General features: G+C 38.7%; 1 protein-coding gene across 1 annotated transcript; it reads right to left on the reverse strand.

Moving 5' to 3' along the window:
• Positions 1-42: 42 nt before the first annotated feature.
• stat6 (signal transducer and activator of transcription 6, interleukin-4 induced) lies at positions 43-10,620 on the reverse strand. The gene is made up of 21 exons (XM_055166345.1): positions 9,963-10,620; positions 7,456-7,607; positions 7,203-7,360; positions 6,434-6,513; positions 6,189-6,360; positions 5,865-5,968; positions 5,636-5,784; positions 5,242-5,361; positions 4,976-5,149; positions 4,509-4,596; positions 4,304-4,426; positions 4,106-4,198; positions 3,376-3,576; positions 3,095-3,189; positions 2,887-3,020; positions 2,652-2,798; positions 2,497-2,566; positions 2,348-2,416; positions 1,828-1,902; positions 1,355-1,399; positions 43-1,049 (listed from the first exon to the last, which is right to left on the reverse strand). Exons 2-21 carry the CDS (start codon positions 7,584-7,586, stop codon positions 974-976), a joined length of 2,304 nt encoding a protein of 767 aa, XP_055022320.1. The 5' UTR covers positions 7,587-7,607; positions 9,963-10,620; the 3' UTR covers positions 43-973.
• Between the last annotated feature and the right edge of the window lie 4,649 nt (positions 10,621-15,269).

Here is a 15,269-nt window from a genome sequence, read left to right on the forward strand (position 1 = left end):
TCACAATGATGTATTATTTTTATATGTAAAGAAAACGCTATGTTTCTAACTTCCTTCTCTGTTTTATTTAATGTTACTGTACAGCATGATTTTTACACACAAACAAAACAACAGTACCAACCATAGACTTCTTTATACAGAATATGGGACCAACATATCCCCCAAGGCCCATTTTAATGTGAGCCACGGGACATTTCAATAAACAAAAACTTCACAAAGCTATTTTTGTATTCATCAAATTAGAGGAGTTATACAGCCAACATTTTCATATGTAAAATAAACATGACGGCAAAAAAAATTGGAAAAGCCAGATTAACAAAGCAACTACCGGTATATACATTTTTAAGAAACCAGTGCAAAAGCATACATATTAGTACTCCACTTACAGATCATTTTACAAGTTAAGGTCCTCAAAAACTGAACAGAACAAACAAAACTGAACAAAATTATATCTTAAATGAATAAAAAGAAAAACATTTCTTTTAGAGCTTAATAAAAAACACCTCAGGTTGTAACAGACATACCAGAACAATACTGGAACAATAACACAACAAGTTATCCTTTGATTTATGCACTAGTCTAGCACTTTTATAGATATGTCTACAGAGAAAGTATCCATGTTCTTTGGTATACTCTTGTCAAATACTTTCCCTGTTTCTATTTTGAGAAAAATAGCTGAAAAAGAACATTGTATAAATATATGGTCTGTCATGCTTAGTGAAGAAAATTATCATGTAATTTCTCAGACCCTGCACCATCAGAATAACTTTTAATGAGAAAGAGACAGATGTAGCCAAACAACAAGGCCATTCAGTTTTTACCCAACCTAGTTTGTCCATTATTGTATCAGCAACACAATTTATAAGTAAGTCATAACTAAAACAGAACTTACTTTAGGGCCAGTAACGCCATGCCGTGTTTTCCTATTTACATGTTCTTATGTTGGTCCAAGAAACCAAATCCCTTTTCACAGTCAGGGGGCATTGTCCATTGTTAGATCAGAAAGAAAATCACCAAAATCTCCCAAATCCATTTTAGTACTGTCTGACCTGAGGAAGAAACAGACAGGCATTCAATTTACAAATTACTTGCTTTTTTTCCTTTTTTAATTATTATTATTTTTTTTTTACACAAAATAATATTAGAACCCATCATAAGACCTTACTGCAGAGTATAAAAACATACCTAAATAAATATTCAAATTTTTACACATTGGTGATCGTTACAACTGAAATAACTTAAATAGGGAAACTGGATTTGTCAGTTATGTAATAGCTCATATAAATTTGGCAAAGGTAATTAACTGCCCTGAACCCCCAAGCAATGTTTGGAATGAGGATAGTTTGAGACTTACATGTTAAAGGCAACTTGTTGGTCACTAAGTGCTAAACTGGGATCCCTGAAATACACAATTTATGTCAAAAGTTACATAAAAATTCAAATCACCTTGATATTTGTGAAAGTGTATTATTTCAGCTACAACTGAGTAGCTCCTAGACAGCTCTTTCAAAATAGCAGTCGCTTCAAATCTTGTCTAAGAATATATTTCTTGAGCATCTTTTTTTTACACAAGAGGCAAGAGGCGTTCCACAACTTGCCACTCAGAGAGCAAGCACTGAGCTCATATTAGCACGACCTTATTTCTCTTCTCAAGGCTCAACTTTTATATCAAAACTACAAAACACAAATCCTAAACACAATGATCAGCGATCAACAAATGATAAGGTAAGACTGTCCACTTTAAGACTATGCATTTTAAACATTATACAGGGGTCTTTCACTTAAAAGCTAATTAAACACAAAAGCAAGTGTTTTACAAGGCCTTACATGTAAATGGGGTCCGGACAGTTTGGAGAATACTGTGCAATCATGGAGACTGGATTTTGAGCAGAGTTAGAGTCCCTATACACACAAATATATACCTTAATATTATGAACAACTTACTAGAATATCTCAAATAATTTCATAATTAAAGATTCATTAAAGGTGTACTGTTTAACTTTTCTGGCGGAGCAGTGCAACTGCTTGTTTCCGTGGAGATGTCTTTGCTCTGCATGGAATTTTCTACAGCACGGCATTCCAAGGACAAGCACTACAAGGCCAAGTTATAGGTCAGATCTGTGGAGAGGTGACTATGCTGATGATGAGAATGCATGTTTTTAAGGTATTTACAGACAAAAATATCTGTAATTTACTTAATGTTAGGTAGTTTTATGGCATCCTGTGGAACATTACAGGCAAAGCAGTAACATCTCCATGGAGACATTTAGGTGGCAGACCCTCTACCTGAAAAGTTGCATAGCGCACCTTTAACTAAAATCAACTAACGCACTGCTGAAAGACTTACAAAGGGTAGGGCTCAGGGCTGCTCAGAGTTGGAGCGGGTCTCATAATGTTTTGGTTTGAAGAGCCATTCCTAATAACAAAGACACAACTGTATCACTCTTTACAATGATGATTATTATTTAAAACTATTAACAGTAAATAGAGCCTTACATGTCTGAAGGTTGTGCCACAGTGACCAACTGGACTGGGATGTAACCTGAGCCAGCAGCCTTTGCAGGTCCTGTTTCATCAAATAAACAATATAAAATTATTTGGCAATTGAAACATGCTTTGTGCTTTGTGCTGCATTTTATGAGAGGTCTTACCTATGTAGTACTTTTTAAAAACGTTTTTTGAAATATTGGGATACAGATATGTTAAATAGTTGATGTCAATGATGCGGTTTCCAAGGCCACTGATTTCCAGGTCTTTTTTGCTGAAAGGCATTATATTTTGCACCTTTGGAACTCCATCTAGGGGAATTGGAAAATATTCAAACTGCAGTCATTTTAAGATTTTTTTTAAAGAATAAACTTTAAAATAAACTGGTGATTTCCTCACTTTCAGAGACAGCAACATAGGCGATAGTAATGGCTCCAATCTCTGAGTCACTGAAGCGCAGGAGGAATGTGCCACCTGGTCGGTCTTTGAGGATTACATGTAAGTGCTGCTTCCCAATAAAGCCAAAAATCAACCTGGACAAATAAGAATAGTAATTTTTTAATAACTAAAGTCACCTCAAATAACTAAGGCTAAAATAAAGATGCACCTGTCGCTCCAGTAAGAGTGAAGGTGCTTTTTGGTCAGCTCCATCACTCCCTCAAACCACTGCCAGAAAGTGAAGGACCGTCCTGGAAGTGTTTCCTGAAAACAAACATATATATAATTAAGTTATATTTGTATAGTATTACATGCAAGTGGTCATACATTGCTTTTGCTTCTTTCCCTTATTTTCCATTAAACAATTGTACAGAAATGTCAGACACCTCAAGCTATTGTTTTCAAATTATGACTTTATTTGATGGGAAGATTACATAATAAAGGCTGTACCTTGTTGAACTGGGACCAGGACACAAACATGTTGCTAAAGTCACAGATGTCGTGTTTGTCAAAGATCTTTTGAGCCAGAAACAGTAGGTTGTAGTCGTTCAGAGACTGCTGAGTGTTCACCTCCGATGTGAACTTCACATTCAGTGTGTTACACATCTGTCTCCATGGCACCCGGTCTGGGACCACGAATGGCACCCTGTCCTAAAGCGCAACAAGGACATTGTGAAAAAATTGTGAAAAACAATATTATTGTATCTATATGTAAATGCAAGCTCATGATGTTATTGAGGAAGAAAACAAGATGTTTCTTGGGGGCCTAAATTCAGAAATTGCTTCAATAATCTTTCATGTCATTGCTACAACCTCCATCATGAGCATCTAAAATGTAAAACTGTACAGTTTATAAAACAAGATGAGGACTGAACCCGAAACATGCTGAGTAAATAATATTTTTTGTCTTAGTAGAAGAAAATACACAAAGAATGGGCATTCAACTTTCAACTGGGTCCTAGCGGCTGATGGGACTATGTGCATATGCACACTGTGCCTCCACCAAGAAAACTGTATACCTGTAAATATGTATTTTTCTCACAAATTATTAAGAGTGATGCTGCACCTAAACAGTGTCACAATTTGACAAGCCTAGATTCCAGAAAGTTTTTGGGGAAAAAAAATTATAACATGTTGAGTGTTTTTGTTTTTTCAAACAAACTACAAAAATAATTCTCACTGGTTCTGCAAAAGCACAGTCCCAGATAACTGTGGCCATAGCATTGATGTCTTGACTGCCGTGAACAATGACCACTATTGGCACCGAAATTACCTGTGAAAATCCAAAAGACATAAAATAATTAGATTTTAATCACTGTGCTGGAGAAATAATTATGGAAGGAACAGTTCAGATAATAAACAAAGAAAATGCTCAGACATGTATGCTGTAGGGGTAGTCACAGCCAGTAACGTGGATCTCTCCAGAAAACAGCAAAGCAAACTTCTCCTCTGTCACACACTCCGAGCCCTTTCTCTCTGCCCTCTTGATCTTTTTGATGGACTGTTGAATCAAAGATTAATTCAGGTATATAAGCATAACTTAACAATAATAATATAAGTTTACAATGTAAGGTGCATCCTACCATATTTCTGAAGGCAGCCGATGTGGATTTCGTGGTTGTATTGTGCTCCAGGATAGCTGTGTGGTTCATCAGCTCTCCAACATTATCACTAAGTAAAAAGAATCAAAATAAAATATCATTAACAAAACTGTCATAAGAAAAAAGGGCTAAACAAAAACGTAATTACACAGTCTATGTATTTATTAAATGATCTGAATAAGGCTGCTTTGGTCCTGGTTTAGTCTCACTTTTTAGTCACTTTTTTAGTCTCACATTTGAATTAGTTACTCATTCCTCAGTAACTCCATGAACTGTTTTATTAGTAGCCATTTTGTAGAACTGTATTCAGTGTATTCATGTTTAATCCTTGTGCTAATATTCTTGCTGTTAATAGTGTTTCTGAAGATTGCATTATACACAATATACAAAACATTTATTCCAAACCAAAGTATTGATTTCTGTTTGCATTGTGGTATTGTGTTTCTCACCTGAGTAAGCCCCCTTGGCCCAGCCCTCGAGCCTGCTGTTCATTGATAATCTGCACCTTTAACATGGCAGGTTTTCCTGGAGCAATCTTATCCCCAAACAGATATCGCACAGATGCAGAGAATTTAGACTGTGTTTTGATGACCTGCGGAGGCTGCTTTTCAATAACCAGAGAGCTGTGACAGACAGGGAAAAGTGTAAATAAAAATCTCCAAATATATTAAAAGTTGTTGTTTTTGTATTAAGTTGTTTTATTAAGAGTTGTTACCTCTGGACTAGGACAGTGAGTAGAGAGGTCAGTTTCTCTGTTAGGCCCACGATTGTTGGATCTCCGACCAAAAATACCTCTTGACGCAGCTTTGCATTCATCTCCAGTAACTGCTCAAACCTGCACACAAGATGTACAAAATGAAATTAGCTAATGAAAATAGCTGTGTGTATGTGTGACTTAGCTGATGTTTCACATCTGTACTGCTTTACTTGCCGTCTCAGTCCATTAAACGTCTCAGTCAATTAAACATATACAAACATATAAAAATGCGGTAAACCACGAGTGTTGTAGCATCATAAAATGCAGTCAGTTCACTACTCATTATTAAAATATTGAGTCTCTATAACTTTAACACAACAAGTTAACTACGTTTGTTAGAAAAAGTCCTGACCCAGCCTGCAGGGGGTGTAGGTTGTCGTCAAAGGGGTGGCCAATGGCCGCTTTGTGCTGCTCGTAGCACCAGGTCTTGAGTTTGGAAATGAGGTCCAGCTGGTACTGCTCCAGTCTTTCCAAACACTCCTGGAGGAGCTGGACTCTGGTCTAAACAAACATCAACAGTTCTAGATATCATACTTTGTCATATTTAATATTTATTTGAATGGACTTGTTCGGCTTCTCACCATCGCCATAGAGTGCAGACTGTACTTTTTCTGCTGGATACAAATACGAAGGTTTTTCTGTGGATCTTCACTGGAAGGATCTAGACCATTCTGCACCACAGACCCTAATCCACAACAACTTTCATATTTATTAAAATCACATAAACAATACACAGCACTACTACTTTATGTATGTATGTACCAATGTTAGAATTAGTTATGTATTAGTTTATTATTTTGCAGAGCTTCTCCTCTGCTCTTATAATTTACAATGCACTTACTAGGATCAGGAAGGGCATTTTGATTAATACCAAAATATTATTCATTAACTCACAGAAATCTTACCTTGTGGAGCCATTGCTTCAAATTTTTCCTGATCCAGGTTGAGTTCTTCCTGTAGCACGTGAATCTTCTGCCGGATGTCTTGGATCTCCACCACTTTGTTGACTAGTTGGTCCATGGTGATCTCCGGAGCTGTGGGCTTCTGCTGATACTGGGGGCATGAGATCTGTGGGTACTGAAAGCATCACGTTTGTGAGAATTAGCCACAAAAAGTAATCTAAATAAATAAATTTATGTCTAAATCTCACATTGCTGAGCAGAAACTGTTCTTTCCTGAGGATGTCTCTAACCAATATTCCAAACTCTAGAGGTCGTGGCTGGAATACACCTGTAAATAAGCAGTTTAAGTACAGTAATGGTTTCCTGAGTAGTATATATTATGTTAATGTGTAACTTCCCTGTATCTATATAATGTGTAATCTGCATGAAATCCATATGTGAGCACTCATTATTCACATTCAACAAGACTCATTCCAAGTCGCAATCTTATTTTCATGTGATAAACCAACATGGTAAAATTGTAGTGTTTTTATATACTGTGTACTTTGTCTTGTTCGGATCCATAACTGATATAAAGTAGGTTTTGTCTGTTACTATAAAGCTTCTGATCAAACTGATGTAGTGCTATGCATTAGGCTTTGCAATTACAATCCAATTATAACTCCTTTCAGCTGTAACATTATTGACCAAAATTTTGAAGCAGCACACACTGTGAACAACTGTTTAGAAAATCCATGGGTTGTTACACACAGCATAAGCAGTGACTCAGCACCTGGACATCGGACCGTTGATTTGGAAATCACACTGACTACATCCTCTGCAAAAACTCTAGGAAATGCTATTAAAGCTCGATAAGTACTGTTTCCTTTGTTATACCAAGAATCAAGCTTTTTGTGACTGTCAGGAATACTCTGTGGGGCACCTATCAGTCTTATACACTAAAAAAGACAATTGTGACATGGTTAAATGTTCAGAGAAGTAGATTTTATGAAACAGGTCTCCTTCAATGGGAAACACTGCCAATGCATACCAGAGTTTTGCTGATCTGTCTGAGCTTCATCTTGTCCACTATACTACTGTTCTGCTCGGAGATGATTTGAAGCAGGTTGATCACTTGGTCCAGCTGGTATTTGGCCCGAGCCTCCAGCTCAGTTTTGCCAGGCTCAAAGTCCTCCCTACAAATCAACAAACACATACACAATAATTTACACTGATGCTACATACACTGTACATTATTGTCATATTATTATCTGTGTATACGGTTTCCCACCAGATCTGTTGCTCGATCCAATCTGCGAGAAAGTGCCGCACATCGATGGGGAAAGTGGAGGGGTACAGATCGTTCACCATCTCGTGGGACAGAAACTGGAAGAGCTGGGTCATCTGAGACCACTGCGCCATGGTCACTCACAGTTAACAATGCTGAAACACAAGTCAGGTTCAAATTAGGCCAACTGGATGTGTTTTTATAGTTTAAGAAGTTACCTTTTGGGTGCTTCAGTTTTTTCTTTTTTTTTTCTTTTTTTGCATTACCTTGTTAGACAGTATTTAATGGATCAATAATGTGCACATTTTCTTTCAAGATTATTACAAAAACTATATATATATATATATATATATATATATATATATATATATATATATATATATATATATATACAAATGATACAAATATATAATAAAAAAAAAACATCTATAAGCAATAGCAACTTGAATAACATTTGGTGAAATTTACTAGTGCTGTGATGGTACCCCATACTAAAGCACATGAACACTTTTAGTTCACAGACAATAGTTTGATTCTTTGTTAATTAAGTGAACTTAATTAACTTTGAAAACAGTTGTTTAAAACCTTTTTTTGTTGTTTTCATCACTGCTTTAATATACAATGAGGCTTCAGACCATCAAGGGGTGCAATGTACTTCTCTATTCCCACAACATACTGGTGCCAACTAGCATAACTGAACAAGCAACTAAAACTGGATAAACTGAGAACTATGAATTACAATTGATACATTTTATTTGCCTGTTGTCTGCCTGGAGCATGCACTAACAGCACACAGTGAAATGAGTTTAGTATCAGTTAAAATAACATCCTGGCAGAGTAATCTCAGAGCCACATCTGACAGGGCACATTGAGCAACTTTTGGTTTCTGTTGAATCACGCTTCTGTTCACCTTGTTTGCAGCAGAAAATGCAAGTAAAAAGAGAAACCAAATTCCAAATAAAATAATTTCTTCTAGTAAAATCACAGGGAGCACCTAGCTGGTACAACATACATCAGTAAAATTGTGCATACACTACAGCTTGTCTAAGCAATGTGTACTTTAGAGTGACAGTTTTGGAGAACTAATCATTCACTCCATTCCAAAACATGTTGACGCATGTGTTAAAGAATAGCAGCTAAGATATAAATAGTTAACAAGAATGCCCTGCTTTGAAGTCCCGTTTTGTCTTAAACTTTCACATTTGTTACAGTGAAGCCCTATAGTTAAACACAACATGACTGCAGTAGACACTTCACAGCTAGCTACATGTTATCTAGCCCTCATCTCATCTGTAGAGAGCAGATAGGAAACAGCTTATTTCACAGTTTGTACCAGCAGACAAGTCAGAGGAAAACAGTGTAAACTATGTTAGATCATTATTTGTGACCTATTTTTATTCAGAGATCGAACAATGTGCGATGCTCCATGTCATACTGTTTTGGTTGGTCACTATCCACTGTAAATTTGTTAAATGGCAAGTCCAAGTGCATTTTATAATGCAGTGGCATTTGGTTACTTGGGGAAAAGCTTCTAACATAATAATAAGCACAGCATAAACCACAATCACGTTTTTTTCTTCACTTCCTCTTGATTCCAGCAAATATCTTACTTCAGAGACTGTACATAGAGACAAGAAGGAGGATGTGGGCTATTATGCATCTCAGACCTTGATGAAAACAGCTGAACTAAAAATATGAATGTACTAAAAGCACACAAAATGAGTCAAGACAAATCTAGAAGCATTTTGTAGCCTTTTGGATCATGCAAAGATGCTGGTCTAGTTTGATACTGAATGGGCTCCAATCCAAATGAGTAGCCCACCGTTAAGGGCTCAAACCTGAATAAAAAGCATTCAGTTTAAATTATTTATGGCTGTTGGTGTAATCTCACATTTGTACAGAAGTGGTCCATAGTAACATCATTGTCTCCCCAAAATGGTAGCCTGTTGCCTTTATTACAACTCTATAGTTTGTTAAAATCTCACCAGCCAAGCACAAATGGACTTCACACGTGGGACTACAAAGCGATGGTCCTGCATCAACATGTCTGTTTGCTATAACTGGATGCATTTCAACATTCAAGAACTGGTCATTTTATACACGTATTCTTTAATCAAACTACACTCCAATGAAATTACACTATAAACAAATGTTACTACAGTAGCTTCCCAAATACATTAAGAAATAGCAGATTATGCAATGGACACTCCCAGGACTCAGCATAGTAATTTAATAATAATAATGAAACTGACACAATCTATTATATAAATTTCACTTTAAATAAACCTAAACGTAAAGGACAATTATATGATTGCCCATTTGATCGCATTTAATCAGCTTGGAGACAGTACAAAATAGGCTTCTACAGGCCGCACGTCCTGCTTTGTTTATTTTGTAAATGGAATCATGTCAACAACAGGAATGACGCATCTCCTGACATGGCAGCTATAAAACACATCCACCGCCTTAAATATAATTATAATACTATTACAACAAGAAAATACACTTACTTTCCGTGTGCTGGATAACAAAACGTATAGTTGGCTCGTCTCTTTCTTCTAATATGGCTGGTACGCAAACTTTCAGTTATTGATATTTCCGTGTCCCATAATTCAGTTCGCCCCAGATGTCGTCTCTCAGGGATGTGGCTGAGTAAAGTCCAAAAGAAAGTTAGTCTGACCACGTAACAGCTTTCGTGAGGCCACTGAAAACTTTTCAGTTTTCTAGATTACTTGCTCACTTCCCTTTTGCGCACGGCGATCCGAGGACTTTATTTCCTGACCAAGACTCAAATTTACTAAACGAAACTAATAAGCGATAGTTTATAAAGAGCGGACTCGAGATCCTGTAAAAAGCTTTTGAGAAAGAAAATATGTTTCAACAGAGGTAATTTAGGCTCTGAAATCGCCACCTGAAACAACCAAAGTACCTAGGATATACTTCCACAGAAGCGGAGGCGGAGTGACGTTTCCACACGATAGCAAAACTTCCAGTAATCTGTGATCTGAGCTGACATCTGATCCAACCGTATCAGGACCGAGCACTTAGAGGCACTTATGAAGACCACCACGTGTTAAATGTAAACCACTGCACTGTGTGCCATTAAGTACTAGGACTTTTAGTAAGCATGACATCAGAATTTAAAAGTGTGTTCAAATTGCGCGTAAACAAGAGATCGAATCCGAAACTAAACGGGCTACAGCAGGGCCAATCCTGTGTCAACCTAAACGTCCAGCAGGGGGCACACACGCAGCATTCTTTTTCCTTTAACAAGCAACAACACTGCTACAGAATGTACAGTCCCTGACAAAAGTCTTGTCGTTTATCCATTTTGTAGAAACAAAAGCTTATAACCTGACTTTAAATTAATCAATTGGTTTTAGAAATGTCTCATATGAAAGCTAAAACCCTCCCAAATTATGCTCAATATACTAAAATAAATTTGCTTCGCTGAAGAAAGATTGATCATTTAATGAACACAGAAAGGTCAGATTTGGCAAGACAAAAGTTTTGTTGCCTACAGAAAATTGAACAAATAATTTACTTCAAATACACAAATATGTTGCATAACGTCAGTGAATTAAGTAGTGGTGCTGTGAGATCCATATTTAAGATCTTGTATGACTTCCATGAGCTTGAAGGACTGCATCCATGCGGTTCGACAGTGATTCATACAATTTGTTGATGAAGTCATCAGGAATAGCAAAGAAAGCGTCTTACATGCCTCCCAGAGTTCATCAAGATTCTTTGGTTTTGCCTTCCATGCTTCCTCTTTCATTCTACCCCAGACATGCTCAATGATGTTCATGTCTGGTGACTGGGCTGGCCAGTCCTGGAGCACCTTGAGCTTCTTCACCTTGAGAAACTTTGATGTAGAGATAGAAGTATGCGATGGAGCACCATCCTGCTGCAAAATTTGACCCCTTTTATGATTGGGAATGTAAGAGGTAGCCAATACTTCTTGATATTTTAGGCTATTGATATTGCCTTCCACCCTGCAAATGTCTCGCACACCCCCATACTGGATGTAACCCCAGACCATGATTTTTCCACCACCAAACTTAACTGTTTTCTGGGTGAATCTTGGATCCATGTGGGCTCCAGTAGGTCTCCTGCAATATTTGTGGCGGCTGTGATGTAATTCAGGCGAGGATTCATCTGAGAAATCCACCTTCTGCCACTTTACCAGTGTCCATCCTTTTAGCAGGCTGTGGGCCTTGGCAAATGCCACACGGTTTTTTAATTGCCTTTTGTTTAGTGCTGTTTTCTGTGCACTGATTCGACCATGGAGGCCATTTCGAGACAGAATTCTACAAACTGTTCTGGTTGACACAGGGACTTGAGGTGACCGGGCCTGGTGGAGCTCTGCTGCAGTGGAAAAGGGGCTGGCCGTGGATTTTTGAATCAACAAACGGTCCTCCCGAGCAGTTGTCTTGCGGGGTCTGCCGGACCTGGGCTTGTCAAAAACATCTCCAGTCATTTCAGATCTTTTTCTTATTCTTTGTACTTGACGCTGAGACACATTGAAGGTGTCAGCCACCTCAGCAGTGGATCTGGTCTTCAGCCTCTTGATAATTAATGCTTTGGTCTCAGGGTGGATCTTAGGCATGTTGTCAGAGGTCAAGTTGCAGTTGATGTGAAGGTCTGGTGTGCTGGAGTTCTTTTTATACACACCCACTAATTGATTGATCAGTAACTGATCACAGGTGAGGCTGTAATCTAGGATTGAGTGCCTCATATGACAAGTCGACAAGACTTTTGTCTTGCCAAAATCTGACCTTTCTGTGTTCATTGAATGATCAATCTTTCTTCAGTGAAGCAAATTTATTTTAGTATATTGAGCATAATTTGGGAGGGTTTTAGCTTTCATATGAGACATTTCTAAAACCAATCGATTAATTTAAAGTCAGGTCATAAGCTTTTGTTTCTACAAAATGGATAAGACTTTTGTCAGGGACTGTACACTGCTCGAAAAAAAAAAATAAAGGAACACTTTGAAAACACATCAGATCTCAATGTGAAACAAAACTAAAGGATGCCACCTCCTAATGGAAATGAACAGCAGGTGCACTAGAGTGAGAACAATGACACAACCTCTAAAACAGAACTGGTTTTGCATATGTAGATTATTTCAGATTTCTCCCTCTTAGTCTTTTTTGGATTTGGATTTTCCACTGCTGCCCTACAGAAGTTGCATGGATTGTCCAACTTCTCCAGAATGGCACACCCGGATGTGCACAATCTCCAGATCATGGAGGAGGCTTCGGGAGACAGGTAGTTGCTCTAGGGGAGGTGGGCAGGGCTGTAGAAGGTCCTCAACCCATCAGCAGGACGAATGTTTGCTCCTTTGTGCAAGGAGGAACAGGCTGAGCATTGCCAGTGCGCTACAGAATGACCTCCAAACACTCCAGGCCACTAGTGTGAATGTCTCTGCCCAAACACTCAGAAACAGACTTCATGAGGGAGGCTGAAGGCATCACGTCCTGTAGTGGGCTCTGTGCCCACTGCCCAGCACTGTGGAGTTCCATTGATATTTGCTAGACCACAACAGAATTGGCGAGTCCGCCACTGGTGCCCTGTCCCTTTCACAGATGAGAGCAGGTTCACCCTGAGCAACCTGTGATAGACATGAAATAGTGCCGGCAAGAAAATGGCTGTAGGTCCTGGGTTCCTCCTGATGCACGACAATGCCTGGCCTTGTGTGAAAAAAGTCTGTAGGCAAAACCTGGAAGATAAAGGGATTGATACAGTTGAATGGCCCTCATGATCACCTGACTTAAACCTGATAGAACATCTCTGGGACATTATGTTTGGGTCCATCAGATGCTGCCAGGTTGCTCCTCAGACTATACAGGAGCAAGACACAAGACACTATCCGTCGTCTCATTAGGAACGAGCCACGACTATGTCAAACATGCACACAAGCACGTGAGTAAATATTGTAAGTAGCACCCGAAAATGTGTCGATATTATAGTAGCTTTCTCTAATGTGAGATATTCTTGTCTTTTTAGTGAGTGCTGCTGGTGGCCACTTGGGGGCGTCCTCCACCTTCGCGTCTGTGCAGTCTTCAGCAGTAGCTGCGGTGGTCTGTTTGACATGACATCCCAGCAGAGCAACGTGAAACAATACAGACACCAACACAAGGCTCACTAAAAACATCCATTCTCAAATAGCTGCTTCTAAATTTGGATGACAAACAGGAGGTTGGCGGTTCGACTCTCGACATAAACATCTCTGTTCGACCCACTGACGAACTGGCTGGCAGTGCAATTCTTCCCACAGATGAATGGTGTTGTTGTGACCTTGGGCAAGACACTTTACCCACCTCACCTCCAGTGTCTGTGTACATTTCTGTATGAATGTGTGTGGTTCCTTGATGACCACGTTGATTGCCTTGGGAATGCAAAAGTGCAATATAAAGATAGATTTAAGATTTAAATGTCGAATCGATTTTTTATCACTTTGGCCTACTTATTTTTAATCAAATACTAGTGTGAAGTGAAAGAGGGGGAAGCTTAGTCCAATAGTTCATTGGGACATTCCACCTGTCACTTCTCATTTCCAGCCCATTTTGAGTGACCTGTCCAACACAAACAATGCAGCTGCTCCAGAAATGTATAGAGGAGTCATTGAGTCCACATGGGTTTTATGCATTCATATAATGGACTCTCTCATGTGTTTCAACTTTGGTTCAATGATCAGATATAGGCTATATTTTATTCATGTTTAGAACTGCACATTATTCTCACCCAATTTAACAAATCTGGTTTAGGCAGGTAGTTATTAAAGGTGCACAGTGTAACTTTTCAGGTGGTGTACCCTCCACCAAAAAAGTTACACAGTCTACCTTTAATTATATAGAGGTTTAATATTATCTGTCACTTCTAGAAGAATGAATAGAAAAGGAAAGGAAGAAAAAATAACTCTAAATAAGCAGTAGTTGTGATTACTGAAAGTCTCTATCTGAATTACAGGTTTTAGAAATACTTTGTCATACTTTCTTACATAGATTTATTTATTATTATTTTATTATTTATTTTTGCTAATTGAATGGACTATATGTTGCAGTAAGGGCAGTTTTGTTCACATTAATAACTCATTCAATTAACATCAAGGTCCCTGTTGTGGCATGTTTTTAAGGTTTGAATCACTGTGATTTATAGACTTTGTTTCTTTAGATTTGGCCCCATAAGTCCCCTGTCATCACTTCGCTTTACTGTAGTCCTTAACTTGAAGTGGATGTCCGTTTGGAGGATTATGCACTATAGTATCCTGCCCCACATCATTATAGCTTCCAGGGGCCAATCTCTAATCTTCACGCACATTTTTAGTGGACAGGTCATCTGACAAAAACACACAAGATTAACACATTCTCCACACTCTGAACATGCGTGTACCTCTTCACACTTTGCTAATGCCATTACCACAACATGTGCACTTCTGTCATCATTTCTCGGGGTCCTCTTAGGTAAAGGGCCCTCGGTGCAAGCTGTGGAAACATCTGGAAGCGATACAGCCGCACGGCCTATCTGTGGGAGCGGGGCTGGGAGGTTGCATGCTGGATGGGGGGGTTGGAGGCGGGCTGGTTGCTGCTTTGGCCCTGGGGGTGCGTGTGTCCCTGACTTCAAAATAGACTTGATTGCTAACAGCTGGCAGTCCTAACTCACCAGTGTCAGAGTGCTCCTCTCATGTCAGCCCTGTCAGTATCAAGGCCCGGGCAGCACAGGCAACCGCTCCAGGTATGACCGCCCAGAGCCTGCACAATCACATTCACACGATGACCTTTTCCAACCAAGGTCCTCACCATAAATATATT

Source organism: Boleophthalmus pectinirostris, unplaced genomic scaffold (genome assembly GCF_026225935.1).
Source record: "Boleophthalmus pectinirostris isolate CB_2022bp ecotype Guang Dong unplaced genomic scaffold, ASM2622593v1 HiC_scaffold_8, whole genome shotgun sequence".
NCBI lineage: Eukaryota > Metazoa > Chordata > Actinopteri > Gobiiformes > Gobiidae > Boleophthalmus > Boleophthalmus pectinirostris.